We start from the raw sequence: 16536 nt of genomic DNA, 5'->3' as shown, positions 1-16536 counted from the left end.
TATAGTCTGTTGAACGTCTCCACGTCAGCCTCTGTATCTAGTCTACTATATAGTCTGTTGAACGTCTCCACGTCAGTCTCTGTATCTAGTCTACTATATAGTCTGTTGAACGTCTCCACGTCAGCCTCTGTATCTAGTCTACTATATAGTCTGTTGAACGTCTCCACGTCAGCCTCTGTATCTAGTCTACATATAGTCTGTTGAACGTCTCCACGTCAGCCTCTGTATCTAGTCTACTATATAGTCTGTTGAACGTCTCCACGTCAGCCTCTGTATCTAGTCTACTATAGTCTGTTGAACGTCTCCACGTCAGTCTCTGTATCTAGTCTACTATATAGTCTGTTGAACGTCTCCACGTCAGTCTCTGTATCTAGTCTACTATATAGTCTGTTGAACGTCTCCACGTCAGTCTCTGTATCTAGTCTACTATATAGTCTGTTGAACGTCTCCACGTCAGTCTCTGTATCTAGTCTACTATATAGTCTGTTGAACGTCTCCACGTCAGCCTCTGTATCTAGTCTACTATAGTCTGTTGAACGTCTCCACGTCAGTCTCTGTATCTAGTCTACTATATAGTCTGTTGAACGTCTCCACGTCAGCCTCTGTATCTAGTCTACTATATAGTCTGTTGAACGTCTCCACGTCAGTCTCTGTATCTAGTCTACTATATAGTCTGTTGAACGTCTCCACGTCAGCCTCTGTATCTAGTCTACTATATAGTCTGTTGAACGTCTCCACGTCAGCCTCTGTATCTAGTCTACTATATAGTCTGTTGAACGTCTCCACGTCAGCCTCTGTATCTAGTCTACTATATAGTCTGTTGAACGTCTCCACGTCAGTCTCTGTATCTAGTCTACTATATAGTCTGTTGAACGTCTCCACGTCAGTCTCTGTATCTAGTCTACTATATAGTCTGTTGAACGTCTCCACGTCAGCCTCTGTATCTAGTCTACTATATAGTCTGTTGAACGTCTCCACGTCAGTCTCTGTATCTAGTCTACTATATAGTCTGTTGAACGTCTCCACGTCAGCCTCTGTATCTAGTCTACTATATAGTCTGTTGAACGTCTCCACGTCAGCCTCTGTATCTAGTCTACTATATAGTCTGTTGAACGTCTCCACGTCAGTCTCTGTATCTAGTCTACTATATAGTCTGTTGATCGTCTCCACGTCAGCTTCTGTATCTAGTCTACCATATAGTCTGTTGAACGTCTCCACGTCAGCCTCTGTATCTAGTCTACTATATAGTCTGTTGAACGTCTCCACGTCAGCCTCTGTATCTAGTCTACTATATAGTCTGTTGAACGTCTCCACGTCAGCCTCTGTATCTAGTCTACTATAGTCTGTTGAACGTCTCCACGTCAGTCTCTGTATCTAGTCTACTATATAGTCTGTTGAACGTCTCCACGTCAGCCTCTGTATCTAGTCTACTATATAGTCTGTTGAACGTCTCCACGTCAGCCTCTGTATCTAGTCTACTATATAGTCTGTTGAACGTCTCCACGTCAGCCTCTGTATCTAGTCTACTATAGTCTGTTGAACGTCTCCACGTCAGTCTCTGTATCTAGTCTACTATATAGTCTGTTGAACGTCTCCACGTCAGCCTCTGTATCTAGTCTACTATATAGTCTGTTGAACGTCTCCACGTCAGCCTCTGTATCTAGTCTACTATAGTCTGTTGAACGTCTCCACGTCAGTCTCTGTATCTAGTCTACTATATAGTCTGTTGAACGTCTCCACGTCAGCCTCTGTATCTAGTCTACTATATAGTCTGTTGAACGTCTCCACGTCAGTCTCTGTATCTAGTCTACTATATAGTCTGTTGAACGTCTCCACGTCAGCCTCTGTATCTAGTCTACTATAGTCTGTTGAACGTCTCCACGTCAGCCTCTGTATCTAGTCTACTATATAGTCTGTTGAACGTCTCCACGTCAGCCTCTGTATCTAGTCTACTATAGTCTGTTGAACGTCTCCACGTCAGTCTCTGTATCTAGTCTACAATATAGTCTGTTGAACGTCTCCACGTCAGTCTCTGTATCTAGTCTACTATATAGTCTGTTGAACGTCTCCACGTCAGCCTCTGTATCTAGTCTACTATATAGTCTGTTGAACGTCTCCACGTCAGTCTCTGTATCTAGTCTACTATATAGTCTGTTGAACGTCTCCACGTCAGTCTCTGTATCTAGTCTACTATATAGTCTGTTGATCGTCTCCACGTCAGCCTCTGTATCTAGTCTACTATATAGTCTGTTGAACGTCTCCACGTCAGTCTCTGTATCTAGTCTACTATATAGTCTGTTGATCGTCTCCACGTCAGCCTCTGTATCTAGTCTACCATATAGTCTGTTGAACGTCTCCACGTCAGCCTCTGTATCTAGTCTACTATATAGTCTGTTGAACGTCTCCACGTCAGCCTCTGTATCTAGTCTACTATATAGTCTGTTGAACGTCTCCACGTCAGCCTCTGTATCTAGTCTACTATATAGTCTGTTGAACGTCTCCACGTCAGCCTCTGTATCTAGTCTACTATATAGTCTGTTGAACGTCTCCACGTCAGCCTCTGTATCTAGTCTACTATATAGTCTGTTGAACGTCTCCACGTCAGTCTCTGTATCTAGTCTACTATATAGTCTGTTGAACGTCTCCACGTCAGCCTCTGTATCTAGTCTACTATATAGTCTGTTGAACGTCTCCACGTCAGCCTCTGTATCTAGTCTACTATATAGTCTGTTGAACGTCTCCACGTCAGCCTCTGTATCTAGTCTACTATATAGTCTGTTGAACGTCTCCACGTCAGCCTCTGTATCTAGTCTACTATAGTCTGTTGAACGTCTCCACGTCAGCCTCTGTATCTAGTCTACTATATAGTCTGTTGAACGTCTCCACGTCAGCCTCTGTATCTAGTCTACTATATAGTCTGTTGAACGTCTCCACGTCAGCCTCTGTATCTAGTCTACTATATAGTCTGTTGAACGTCTCCACGTCAGCCTCTGTATCTAGTCTACTATATAGTCTGTTGAACGTCTCCACGTCAGTCTCTGTATCTAGTCTACATATAGTCTGTTGAACGTCTCCACGTCAGTCTCTGTATCTAGTCTACTATATAGTCTGTTGAACGTCTCCACGTCAGCCTCTGTATCTAGTCTACATATAGTCTGTTGAACGTCTCCACGTCAGTCTCTGTATCTAGTCTACTATATAGTCTGTTGAACGTCTCCACGTCAGCCTCTGTATCTAGTCTACTATAGTCTGTTGAACGTCTCCACGTCAGCCTCTGTATCTAGTCTACTATATAGTCTGTTGAACGTCTCCACGTCAGCCTCTGTATCTAGTCTACTATAGTCTGTTGAACGTCTCCACGTCAGCCTCTGTATCTAGTCTACTATATAGTCTGTTGAACGTCTCCACGTCAGCCTCTGTATCTAGTCTACTATATAGTCTGTTGAACGTCTCCACGTCAGCCTCTGTATCTTGTCTACTATATAGTCTGTTGAACGTCTCCACGTCAGCCTCTGTATCTAGTCTACTATATAGTCTGTTGAACGTCTCCACGTCAGCCTCTGTATCTAGTCTACTATATAGTCTGTTGAACGTCTCCACGTCAGTCTCTGTATCTAGTCTACTATAGTCTGTTGAACGTCTCCACGTCAGTCTCTGTATCTAGTCTACTATATAGTCTGTTGAACGTCTCCACGTCAGCCTCTGTATCTAGTCTACTATAGTCTGTTGAACGTCTCCACGTCAGTCTCTGTATCTAGTCTACTATATAGTCTGTTGAACGTCTCCACGTCAGCCTCTGTATCTAGTCTACTATAGTCTGTTGAACGTCTCCACGTCAGCCTCTGTATCTAGTCTACTATATAGTCTGTTGAACGTCTCCACGTCAGTCTCTGTATCTAGTCTACTATAGTCTGTTGAACGTCTCCACGTCAGCCTCTGTATCTAGTCTACTATATAGTCTGTTGAACGTCTCCACGTCAGCCTCTGTATCTAGTCTACTATATAGTCTGTTGAACGTCTCCACGTCAGCCTCTGTATCTTGTCTACTATATAGTCTGTTGAACGTCTCCACGTCAGCCTCTGTATCTAGTCTACTATATAGTCTGTTGAACGTCTCCACGTCAGTCTCTGTATCTAGTCTACTATATAGTCTGTTGAACGTCTCCACGTCAGTCTCTGTATCTAGTCTACTATATAGTCTGTTGAACGTCTCCACGTCAGTCTCTGTATCTAGTCTACTATATAGTCTGTTGAACGTCTCCACGTCAGCCTCTGTATCTAGTCTACTATAGTCTGTTGAACGTCTCCACGTCAGTCTCTGTATCTAGTCTACTATATAGTCTGTTGAACGTCTCCACGTCAGCCTCTGTATCTAGTCTACTATAGTCTGTTGAACATCATTGTCCCTTCTCTGTGTCTCCCCAACAACCTCCTCCCGCCCTCCTCCTCCCTACTCCCACCTCCTCCAACGCCTCCTGCCATCTCCTCCTCCCACCTCCTCCTCTCCACTTCCTCCCCCTCCTCCCACCAACCTCTTCCCACCAACCTCCTCCCCCTCCTCACCTCCTCCTCCCCCCCTTCCTCCACCTCCACCTCTTCCTCTCCACCCTCCTGACACCTCCTCTTCTCCCCTCCGCACCTCCTCTCCACTTCCTCCCCCTCCTCCCACCAACCTCCTCCTAACCTCCTCCTCCCCCCTTCCTCCACCTCTTCCCTCCCTCCTCCACCTCCTCCTCCTCCTCCCCTACTCCAACAGGTCTTGCCACCTTATCTCCTTCATGGAGCCTCAGTTAGAAGCAGTTGGGTGTTGGACGGCTAAGAGCATTACCACAACTGTAATTACTAGATTCCCCATGTCAGTCTGCCTTCCACTTCCACCATCTGTACTGCACTCTGTAATTGACCTGATGTACTTCCCCCATCCTTCCCCGACATGCTGAAGAGGAGAAATGTGATTGATTGTTCTGAACCACATTCATGTGTCCCCAAGGGAGAGGAGAACAACAGCAAGCGACATTCGTACAGTTGTCATAAAAGAGACAGAATGGCGGCCGATATCTGTAAACGCTAAAGAATAGAGATCATTATTTTTCCATTTGTTCCGTCTGCTCTGTGTGTGCCTAGCAGGAGAGATTCATTTACTTTTTAACTCATATTGTTTTTCTCTGCCATTCCTCCGTTTCCATAGCAGCATGCCGCTATAAAAAGCTACTTTTTCAACCTCATTATTTAGCTAGTTATCTTACAACACTGTGCGAGCTGAAACAATGGTGTTGACTTTCAATGAAATTACCATAAAGTCTGTAGAAATTATGACTGACCACTTCCAAGTTTTTAATGTATGCTGTCTTTGTGTTATTACGGTCATCCATGGTTTGTAAAGTGTACCACCACTTGTGGTGATGCTTTTACTGCTGTTCTGTCCACAATCTGTATCAAGGCCAATTCATGTCAAGTCACGTCACGTCTCCAGTGAAATTAGCATCCTCGCTAATCTGCCCCCCAAGCAGCCCTCCTGGGTAATCAAGTCACAGTGAGGGGGATAATGCTTGGTAATTGTCAATCAATCACAGACAGAATCCTCACAGAGACTTTCTCTTCTCTGTTCTCCCTCCTCTCTTCTCCCTTCTCTCTTCTCCTCTCCTCTTCTCTCTTCTCCTCCCCTCTTCTGTATGTTCTCCTCTCCTCTCTTCTTCTCTCCTCTCCTCTTCTCTCCTCTCTTCTCCCTTCTCCTCCCCTCTTCTCTATGTTCTCCTCTCCTCTCTTCTTCTCTCCTCTCCTCTTCTCTCTTCTCCTCTCCTCTCTTCTCGCCTTCTCCTCCCCTCTTCTCTATGTTCTCCTCTCCTCTCTTCTCCTCTCCTCTCCTATTCTCTCTTCTCCTCTTCCCTTTTCTTCTCTGCAGGCTGATCCGGGAGCACCTGGGAGAGCAGGAGGTGTCTATCACCCTGACCATTGACTCGGTGGAGGAGGCTGATCTGGGGAACTACTCCTGCTTCGTGGAGAATGGCAACGGCAGACGGCAGGCCAACATCCAGATAACAAAGAGAGGTAGGACACACAGACACACACACACACACACAACAGCATTCTACTGAGAGTTGGTTTGGAGAAGATATTGCCAAAGAAAGCTGAGTTTTCACTTAAAACCATAATTATCTAAAGGTTATTCTGTCTGTTTCATTTTTTAGATACCCGCTTAATGTCACATCAACGTCAAACATTGAAATGTGTTTTCAGGGCTGGAGACCGATAGATAGACAGCTGTTATCTTGTTGCCAATTCAGAGAAGCAGCAGAGGGACAGGGTTCATCTCTGTCTGTTTTTCTAGACACGTTGCATCCTTTCAAATCTTGGTGGTCAGAGCCCATTGGCTGACTAATGTCTACCAGAGCAGGGCCTGGACTCAATGCATCTCCATCCATCACCATGGTGACAGCATTAGCCTCATTCCAGAGCACGGCCCAATCTCACAACACCACAACACAAGATATCTACCAGACAAGGCCTGATCCCCCAACTCCACAACACAAGCTATCCACCAGAAAGGGCCTGATCCCCCAACACCAAAACAAAGCTATCTACCAGACAGGGCCTGGTCCCCCAACACCAAAACAAAGCTATCTACCAGACAGGGCCTGGTCCCCCAACACCACAACACAATATATCTACCAGAGAGGGCCTGGTCCCCCAACACCACAACACAAGCTATCCACCAGACAGGGCCTGATCCCCCAACACCACAACACAATATATCTACCAGACAGGGCCTGGTCCCCCAACACCACAACACAATATATCTACCTGACAGGGCCTGATCCCCCAACACCACAACAAAGCTATTTAACAGACAGGGCCTGATCCCCCAACACCACAACACAAGATATCTACCAGATGGGGCCTGATCCCCCAACACCACAACTGTAACGTTTGTCAAAAGGAGTCGACCAAGGTGCAGCGTGGAATATGTTCATCTCGTGATTTATTTACTCAGAACACGATAAAAGTAATGAACAAAGAAAATACGACCGTCACGTTCTGTAGGCACACAAAGCAATACAAAAATAAGATCCCACAAACACAGGTGGAAAAAAGGCTGCCTAAGTATGGTTCCTAATCTGAGACAACGATAGACAGCTGCCTCTGGTTAGGAACCATACTCGGCCCAACACAAAGAAATACAAAACATAGAATGCCCACCCCACACCCTGACCTAACCACATAGAGAAACAAACCCTCTCTCTCAGGTCAGGGCGTGACAGTCCCCCCCCCCAAAGGTGCGGACTCCCGGCCGCCAACCTGAACCTATAGGGGAGGGTCCAGGTGGGCATCTATTCTTGGCGGCGGCTCTGGTTCGGGGCGTAGCCCCCACACCGCCCACTGATCCCCCCCGCTTCTGTGTCGCCGGAGGAACCAGACCGTGGATCAGCGCCGGAGGCTCTGAACTGCCGACCGCCGTTGAAGACTCCGGGCTGCAGACTGCCGCTGAAGACTCCGGGCTGCAGACCGTCGCTGGAGGCTCCGGACTGGGGAGCGTCGCTGGAGATTCCGGACTGGGGAGCGTCGCTGGAGACTCCGGACTGGGGAGCGTCGCTGGAGGCTCTGGACACGGGAGCGTCGCTGGAGGCTCCGGACTGGAGAGCGTCGCTGGAGGCTCCGGACTGGAGAGCGTCGCTGGAGGCTCCGGACTGGAGAGCGTCTCTGTAGGTTCCGGACTGGGGACCTTCGCTGCATGCTCCGTGCCATGGATCATTTCTACTGGTTCCGCGCCATGGATCATCACTGGAGGCTTTGTGCCATGATTCATCACTGGAGGCTCCGGGCCATGGATAATCACTGGAGGCTTCGTGCCATGGATCACCCCTACAGGCTCCGGGCCATGGATCATCACTGGAGGCTTCGTGCCATGGATCATCACTACAGGCTCCGGGCCATGGATCATCACTGGAGGCTTCCTTGCCATTGATTATCACTGGAGGCTTCGGACCATTGATCATCACTGGAGGCTTCCTACGTGGAGCTAGAACCGGTCTCACCGGACTGGGGAGACACACAGGAGACTGGGTGTGCAGAGCAGGTACAGGGAACACTGGGCCGTGGAGGTGCACCGGAGGTCTGGAGCTCAGGGCTGGCACACCCTGTCCTGGCTGGATGGTCATTGTAGCCCAGCAAGGACGGGGCGCTGGTACAGGACAGACTGTGCTGCGCTGGTGAACGGGGGCTACCGTGCGTAGAGCAGGCGCAGGATAACCTGGGCCGTAGAGACGCACTGGAGACCAGATACGCTGAGCCGGCGCACTTCTTCCTGGCTGACGGCCAACTCTAGCACAGCAACGATGAGGAGCTTGCACCGAGCGCACCGGGCTGTGAGTGCGCACTGGCGACACAGTGAGTATCACCGCATAACACGGTGCTTGCTCGGTCACTCGCTCCCCACGGTAATCACGGGGAGTTGGCTCAGGTCTTAAAACTGCCTTAGCCAATCTACCCGTGTGCCCCCCCAGAAAAAATTGGGGCGCTGCCTCTCGGCCTCCTGTTGCTTGCCTAGCCGTTCTTCCCAGTATCGCTGTTCCGCCTTCGCTGCCTCTATCTCCTCCGGCGGGCGGCGATACTCTCCCAGCCTTGTCCAAGGTCCTGCCACATCCAGGATCTCCTCCCAGGTCCAGTCATCCTGCCCACGCTGCTTGGTCTTTTTGTGGTGGGATCTTCTGTAACGTTCGTCGAAAGGAGTCGATCAAGGTGCAGCGTGGAATATGTTCATCTCGTGATTTATTTACTCAGAACACGATAAAAGTAATGAACAAAGAAAATACGACCGTCACGTTCTGTAGGCACACAAAGCAATACAAAAATAAGATCCCACAAACACAGGTGGAAAAAAGGCTGCCTAAGTATGCTTCCAAATCAGAGGCAACGATAGACAGCTGTGTAAGGCTCGGGCGTAGTGGAGGAGGAAACAAACGCAGGAAGCAGCGAGAAGGGTTATAGCTTTTAATGCTCGAAAAGCAAAACACCTGCCAACCCAACATGCGAACTTAGCGCACACCAAATTAAAGTGCCCCAAACACAGGGGACAAAATACAGTGAGCGCAACACGATGCACTAGCGCAAAATACAGACAGCGCTTACCCACGCAACACACAGAGGAAACAATCCCGCACAAAGAGCAGGCGGGCCAGCTAGCTCATATAGCCCCGCTAATCAACCCAACTACGGACAGGTGCAAACAATAACAGAAAGGGGGAAAACAAAAAAGGAATCAGTGGCAGCTAGTAGGCCGGTGACGACGACCGCCGAGCGCCACCCAAGCAGGAGGGGGCGCCACCTTTGGTGGGAGTCGTGACAAGCCGCCTCTGGTTAGGAACCATACTCGGCCCAACACAAAGAAATACAAAACATAGAATGCCCACCCCACTCCCTGACCTAACCACATAGAGAAACAAACCCTCTCCCTCAGGTCAGGGTGTGACAACAAAGCTATCCACCAGACAGGGCCTGGTCCCCCAACACCACAACAAAGATATCTACCAGACAGGGCCTGATCCCCCAACACCACAACACAAGCTATCCACCAGACAGGGCCTGATCCCCCAACACCACAACAAAGCTATCTACCAGACAGGGCCTGGTCCCCCAACACCACAACACAAGATATCCACCAGACAGGGCCTGATCCCCCAACACCACAACAAAGCTATCCACCAGACAGGCCCTGATCCCCCAACACCACAACACAAGATATCCACCAGACAGGGCCTGATCCCCCAACACCACAACACAAGATATCCACCAGACAGGGCCTGGACCCCCAACACCACAACACAAGATATCTACCAGACAGGGCCTGATCCCTCAACACCACAACACAACCCATCCACCAGACAGCCAACATGATAAAGGGTGATGTCACAACCCATCCACCAGACAGCCAACATGATAAAGGGTGATGTCACAACCCATCCACCAGACAGCCAACATGATAAAGGATGATGTCACAAGCCTTCCACCAGACAGCCAACATGATAAAGGGTGATGTCACAACCCATCCACCAGACAACCAACATGATAAAGGGTGATGTCACAAGCCGTCCACCAGACAGCCAACATGATAAAGGGTGATGTCACAAGCCGTCCACTAGACAGCCGACATGATAAAGGGTGATGTCACCAGAACCAAACAACCATCAAGCTCTGCGTTATAACCCCTGGTCCAGACAAAACCTTCAACAACGTACCACCTCCCCACTCCCTCATCCTCTACCTCCTCTTCCCTCTTTCTCTTCCTCCCCACCCCCTCATCCTCTACCTCCTCTTCGCTATTCGCTCTTCCTCTAACTCCCCACCCCCTCATCCCCTACCTCCTCTTCCCTCTTCCTCTTCCTCCCCACCCCCTCATCCTCTACCTCCTCTTCCCTCTTCCTATACCTCCCCACACCCTCATCCCCTACCTCCTCTTCCCTCTTCCAATATCTCCCCACCCCCTCATCCTCTACCTTCCCTTCCCTCTTCCTATACCTCCCCACTCCCTCATCCTCTACCTCCTCTTTCCTCTTCCTCTTCCTCTAACCTCCCCACCCCCCATCCTCTACCTTCTCTTCCCTCTTCCTCTACCTCATCACCCCCCCATCCTCTACCTCCTCTTTCCTCTACCTTCTCATTCCTCATCCTCTACCTCCTCTTCCCTCATCCTCTACCTCCACTTCCCTCTTCCTCCACCTCCCCACCCCCATCCTCTACCTCCTCTTTCCTCATCCTCTACCTCCACTTCCCTCTTCCTCCACCTCCCCACCCCCATCCTTTACCTCCTCTTCCCTCTTCCTCTACCTCATCACCCCTTCAGCCTCTACCTCCTCTTCCCTCTTCCTCCACCTCCCCACCCCCTCATCCTCTACCTCCACTTCCCTCTTCCTCCACCTCCCCACCCCCTCAGCCTCTACCTCCTCTTCCCTCTTCCTCCACCTCCCCACCCCTCAGCCTCTACCTCCTCTTCCCTCTACCTCCCCTACCCCTCATCCTCTACCTCCTCTTCCCTCTACCTCCACCTCCCCACCCCCTCTAAATCAACTGTTCGTCCTCCAGCTGAGGCCTCCTTCCCTCTCTTCTCTTCCTTCCTCTCCTTCTCTCTTCCTCTCTCCCCTCCATCTCCTGGTTGAATCAAAGATCTTGTCCCCGTGTATCAGCGCACCGTCGGTCAGGTGTCAGAGATTACACTAAAGAGGTCCATTCTTCTCTGCCTGGCGCCCACAGCCCACATCCTGACGCTCTCCACCCAGAGATTAAGACAGATGATCTCCCGGCAGTCGGGGACTGTGCCTCACTTACACAACGATAGATTTGACAGAGCTATTGGGCACCTCTCCATTCATCTTGTTTCCCCCCCACCTCCTCCTCACAGGGCTAGTGTGTTTGGAGGGACGGCTGCCATCGGGATTTGTCGCTGACATGTGGGTTGTGGGTGTGGTGTGGAGGGTGTGGAGGTGTGGAGGGTATGGAGGTGTGGAGGGTGTTGAAGGTGTGGAGGGTGTTGAGTTGTGGAGCGTGTTGGCTGCCCTGTGCTGCATCTCCAGGGGAGAGAGGCGGAGGACGATGGATTGATTTCATCATTAGGAGGACAAAGGGTACCTTATTTGTCTGCTGGGTACTGGATGAAAGCATCCATTATAATAGGTGATTTCACTGGGGAGGCCTTCTCTGTGGGACTAGTTCAAGTAAATCCTTCAGATTTAGGAATGATTTGGGTTCCATGGTCCTTCTACTCACGGGCCTGAGTTGTAGACCTCTGAATCACTGTTGAATAGAGCCAAAAGTCAATGTAGTATAAAACAAGCCATGTAGAGGTCCAAGGTTGTTGTCACTATTGACTTTATGACCCTGCCAGAAAACAACCACAACAACAAGGAAGCCATTTTTGCCACTCTGAATAAAGATTAAGCAGCCAGTGACAAATCGACAACAAATGTTGTCAAACCTGACAAATCTCTCAATAAAACCCATGGATTAAAATGATGAAAATAGCAGCCTTTCTATCCATCCGTCGTCGTTGTCTCAAGGTCGCGAGCCTCGGTGGTGCATCAAAACACACTGAAACAATGTCCATTAAAGCCAAGGTCCGCTGGCTTGTTTTCTTCCTCCCTGCCCCGAGTGCTCCTCTCCTCTCCTGGCTCGAGCTCTCTGTAATTTTCTGTCACATTTCATGCACCCATTGCCACAATTTAGCACCTCAAACAGAGTAAATTATTCTCACCTTGTACAGCCTATGCTAATAAATCAGTGAGGGCCAGTGTCATCTTCCAGGCCAAACTGAATGCACCGACACCGACCGAGGCTGAACGGCTGCCATTAATAAGTTATTAGAGCAGCAATGCCAGAGGATGTAATAAAGAAAACAATTATCAAAAGAACTGAGAGAGAGAGAGAGAGAGAGAGAGAGAGAGAGAGAGAGAGAGAGAGAGAGAGAGAGAGAGAGAGAGAGAGAGAGAGAGAGAGAGAGAGAGAAAGAGAGAGAGAGAGACCGATGGCCAGGCACCAAGTGCTTACATTACAGGAGCAAGGACGATTTACAATCAGCTCCATCTCCCCACAAGCCACAGCACATCAATTGGCCCAGCAGCATAATAACTAAATAAGTAGGATAAAAGCCCAGCATAACAACTTGGTCTGATTCTTTATCTACATTTACATTACATTACATTTAAGTCATTTAGCAGACGCTCTTATCCAGAGCGACTTACAAATTGGTGCATTCACCTTATGATATCCAGTGGAACAACCACTTTACAATAGTGCATCTAAATCTTTTAAGGGGGGGTGGGGGTTAGAAGGATTACTTTATCCTATCCTAGGTATTCCTTAAAGAGGTGGGGTTTCAGGTGTCTCCGGAAGGTGGTGATTGACTCCGCTGTCCTGGCGTCGTGAGGGAGCTTGTTCCACCATTGGGGTGCCAGAGCAGCGAACAGTTTTGACTGGGCTGAGCGGGAACTGTGCTTCCTCAGAGGTAGGGGGGCCAGCAGTCCAGAGGTGGATGAACGCAGTGCCCTTGTTTGGGTGTAGGGCCTGATCAGAGCCTGAAGGTATGGAGGTGCCGTTCCCTTCACAGCTCTGTAGGCAATCACCATGGTCTTGTAGCGGATGCATCTCACTTGTCATCTCCAGACGGGAGATGACAAGTGCCTGGATTAGGACCTGCGCCGCTTCCTGTGTGAGGCAGGGTCGTACTCTGCGAATGTTGTAGAGCATGAACCTACAGGATCGGGTCACCGCCTTGATGTTAGTGGAGAACGACAGGGTGTTGTCCAGGATCACGCCAAGGTTCTTAGCACTCTGGGAGGAGGACACAAGGGAGTTGTCAACCGTGATGGCGAGATCATGGAACGGGCAGTCCTTCCCCGGGAGGAAGAGCAGCTCCGTCTTGCCGAGGTTCAGCTTGAGGTGGTGATCCGTCATCCACACTGATATGTCTGACAGACATGCAGAGATGCGATTCGCCGCCTGGTTATCAGAAGGGGGAAAGGAGAAGATTAATTGTGTGTCGTCTGCATAGCAATGATAGGAGAGACCATGTGAGGATATGACAGAGCCAAGTGACTTGGTGTATAGCGAGAATAGGAGAGGGCCTAGAACAGAGCCCTGGGGGACACCAGTGGTGACAGCGCATGGTGCGGAGACAGATTTTCGCCACGCCACCTGGTAGGAGCGACCTGTCAGGTAGGACGCAATCCAAGCGTGGGCCGCGCCGGAGATGCCCAACTCGGAGAGGGTGGAGAGGAGGATCTGATGGTTCACAGTATCAAAGGCAGCAGATAGGTCTAGAAGGATGAGAGCAGAGGAGAGAGAGTTAGCTTTAGCAGTGCGGAGAGCCTCCGTGACACAGAGAAGAGCAGTCTCAGTTGAATGCCCAGTCTTGAAACCTGACTGATTAGGATCAAGAAGGTCATTCTGGGAGAGATAGCAGGAGAGCTGGCCAAGGACGGCACGTTCAAGAGTTTTGGAGAGAAAAGAAAGAAGGGATACTGGTCTGTAGTTGTTGACATCGGAGGGATCGAGCGACCACGCCACATGAAAGAGACCGTTCATAGACGGTGTATATGTTTACATAAAGATGATTTGACACAGAGAGACAGACTGACATGCAATCAGACTCACAAGCGCTAGTCCAAACAAACGCTTGCACACACACACACACACTGAAGAGTCCTGGTTTGAGAGGACCATTATTTTGGGCATGGCACAGATAATCACATGGAAGAATTCCTAAACAAATGAAGTGAAAAATGTAACAGGTAGGAAATCAGACAAGCATCTTCAAAGACTGCTTTCTTCTTTAATTCAGATAGCGTCCTCTAATTAGCTGTCCTATTTTCATATCTCGGTAGAGGGGTGTCTATCTTCCTTTATCCCTCTCCTTCTTTCTCTCGCTTTTAAGGAGAAGGACTCCCTTGTTCCCCAGCAGAGACTTGTGTTATCAACAGGACACATACCCAGAAAGAACAGGGTGACCCAAATCCTCAAGTTTGCATACTTTCAAAGCACTGATGAGACACAGCTGATTGGCTGGTCAGGCTGCAGTAAAGAGCGTGCTGATTGGACAGAGATAAGGTGGTGTTGTGTTTATTGTAACATCAAATGCATTAGCCTGGATTTGTTTCATCATGTGTGTGTGTGTGTGTGTGTGTGTGTGTGTGTGTGTGTGTGTGTGTGTGTGCACATGTGTACGTGTGTGCACATGTGTACGTGTGTGTGTGTGTGTGTGCACATGTGTACGTGTGTGCGTGTGTGTGTGTGTGTGTGTGTGTGTGCACATGTGTACGTGTGTGCGTGTGTGTGTGTGTGTGTGTGTGTGTGTGTGTGTGTGTGTGTGTGTGTGTGTGTGTGTGTGTGTGTGTGTGTGTGTGTGTGTGTGTGTGTGTGTGTGTGTGTGTGCGCCTGTGTGTCCAATGCAAAAATAATGCTTAATTGGCATGACATCAGACTGGTGCAACTATTTTGGACTTCTTCTCACTTGTGCTTTTCGTTCTACATTTCGGAGACCTAAAGATCACCAGGGTTTAGATTCAATCATCAATAAACATCACAAACAACCATCCAAGTGAACCTTGGTCTAGCTTGGTCTTCCGAGTGGAACACAAGGGAAAGTGATTTGATGTTTCAATCCAAATGGCCAGCCTAATCTCGTGCAGTTTATTCTCTGTAGAAATCCTTTAATATACCAAATGAAATGGAACTGGGATGCCATCAAAGCTTTCTCAAAAGCTGCAAGCTTAAAAGAGGAAATAACTTACTATGTAAATATATTCACCACTTTTACGGCCGCTGAGAAAACCGCAACACTTACGTAAGAAGCAAAATGTATTTACTTAAATCATGATTTTTAACACACACGCACGCCCGCACGCACGCACACACAGACACACACACACACACACACACACACACACACACACACACACACACACACACACACACACACACACACACACACACACACACACACACACACACACACACACACAGGAACACACACACACTTCCACAACCATTACAACAATACACACTATAAGTTATCATTGAAAACCATACAGAGACTACCATGAAACACTACCACTCAGAAAGCCTTCTCTCACACACACACACACACACACACACACACACACACACACACACACACACACACACACACACACACACACACACACACACACACACACACACACACACACACACACTTCTGGTTTACCACTCTGATGGCTGTCTAAAAAAACACTTCTGGTTTACCACTCTAATGGCTGTCTAAAAAAACACTTCTGGTTTACCCCTATGATGGCTGTCTAACACCAATAACACTTCTGGTTTACCACTCTGATGGCTTTCTAAAAAAACACTTCTGGTTTACCACTCTGATGGCTGTCTAAAAAAAACACTTCTGGCTTACCACTCTGATGGCTTTCTAAAAAAAACACTTCTGGTTTACCACTCTGATGGCTGTCTAAAAAACCACTTCTGGTTTACCACTCTGATGGCTGTCTAACACCAATAACACTTCTGTTTTACCACTCTGATGGCTGTCTAAAAAACCACTTCTGGTTTACCACTCTGATGGCTGTCTAACACCAATAACACTTCTGTTTTACCACTCTGATGGCTGTTTAAAAAAACACTTCTGGTTTACCACTCTGATGGCTGTCTAAAAAAACACTTCTGGTTTACCACTCTGATGGCTGTCTAAAAAAAACACTTCTGGCTTACCACTCTGATAGCTGTCTAAAAAAAACACTTCTGGCTTACCACTCTGATGGCTGACTAGGGCTGTTGCGGTGACCATACGGTCACCACCACACCTGCGATTACGAGTCAAATTCCATGTAGGTCACGGTAATTAGGCTTCTCCAAGCTCTGATGCTGCTGTTGGTCATTAGTATCCTACCAAACTTACTAACTGCCTGGTACTCAGCACTCTATTGTCCCTCGAATCACTCTGAAATCAATGCAAATGTAATCTAAAATGTAATCAAACACTTCATGAGAGCCCATGAGCTTATGTTG

General features: G+C 48.6%; 1 protein-coding gene across 2 annotated transcripts in view; it reads left to right on the top strand.

Annotated features, from left to right (window-relative positions):
- LOC106575569 (interleukin-1 receptor accessory protein-like 1) overlaps window positions 1–16536 on the top strand; it is a 412584-nt gene that overhangs the window by 382015 nt on the left and 14033 nt on the right. For both annotated transcript variants that reach the window (XM_045699174.1, XM_045699173.1), the window contains exon 8: window positions 5903–6048. In XM_045699174.1, the coding sequence (XP_045555130.1) occupies window positions 5903–6048 (146 nt within the window). The remainder of the gene's footprint in view (window positions 1–5902; window positions 6049–16536) is intronic.

Source organism: Salmo salar, chromosome ssa17 (genome assembly GCF_905237065.1).
Source record: "Salmo salar chromosome ssa17, Ssal_v3.1, whole genome shotgun sequence".
Lineage (NCBI taxonomy): Eukaryota > Metazoa > Chordata > Actinopteri > Salmoniformes > Salmonidae > Salmo > Salmo salar.
This window is presented reverse-complemented; position numbering and strand designations above follow the sequence as displayed.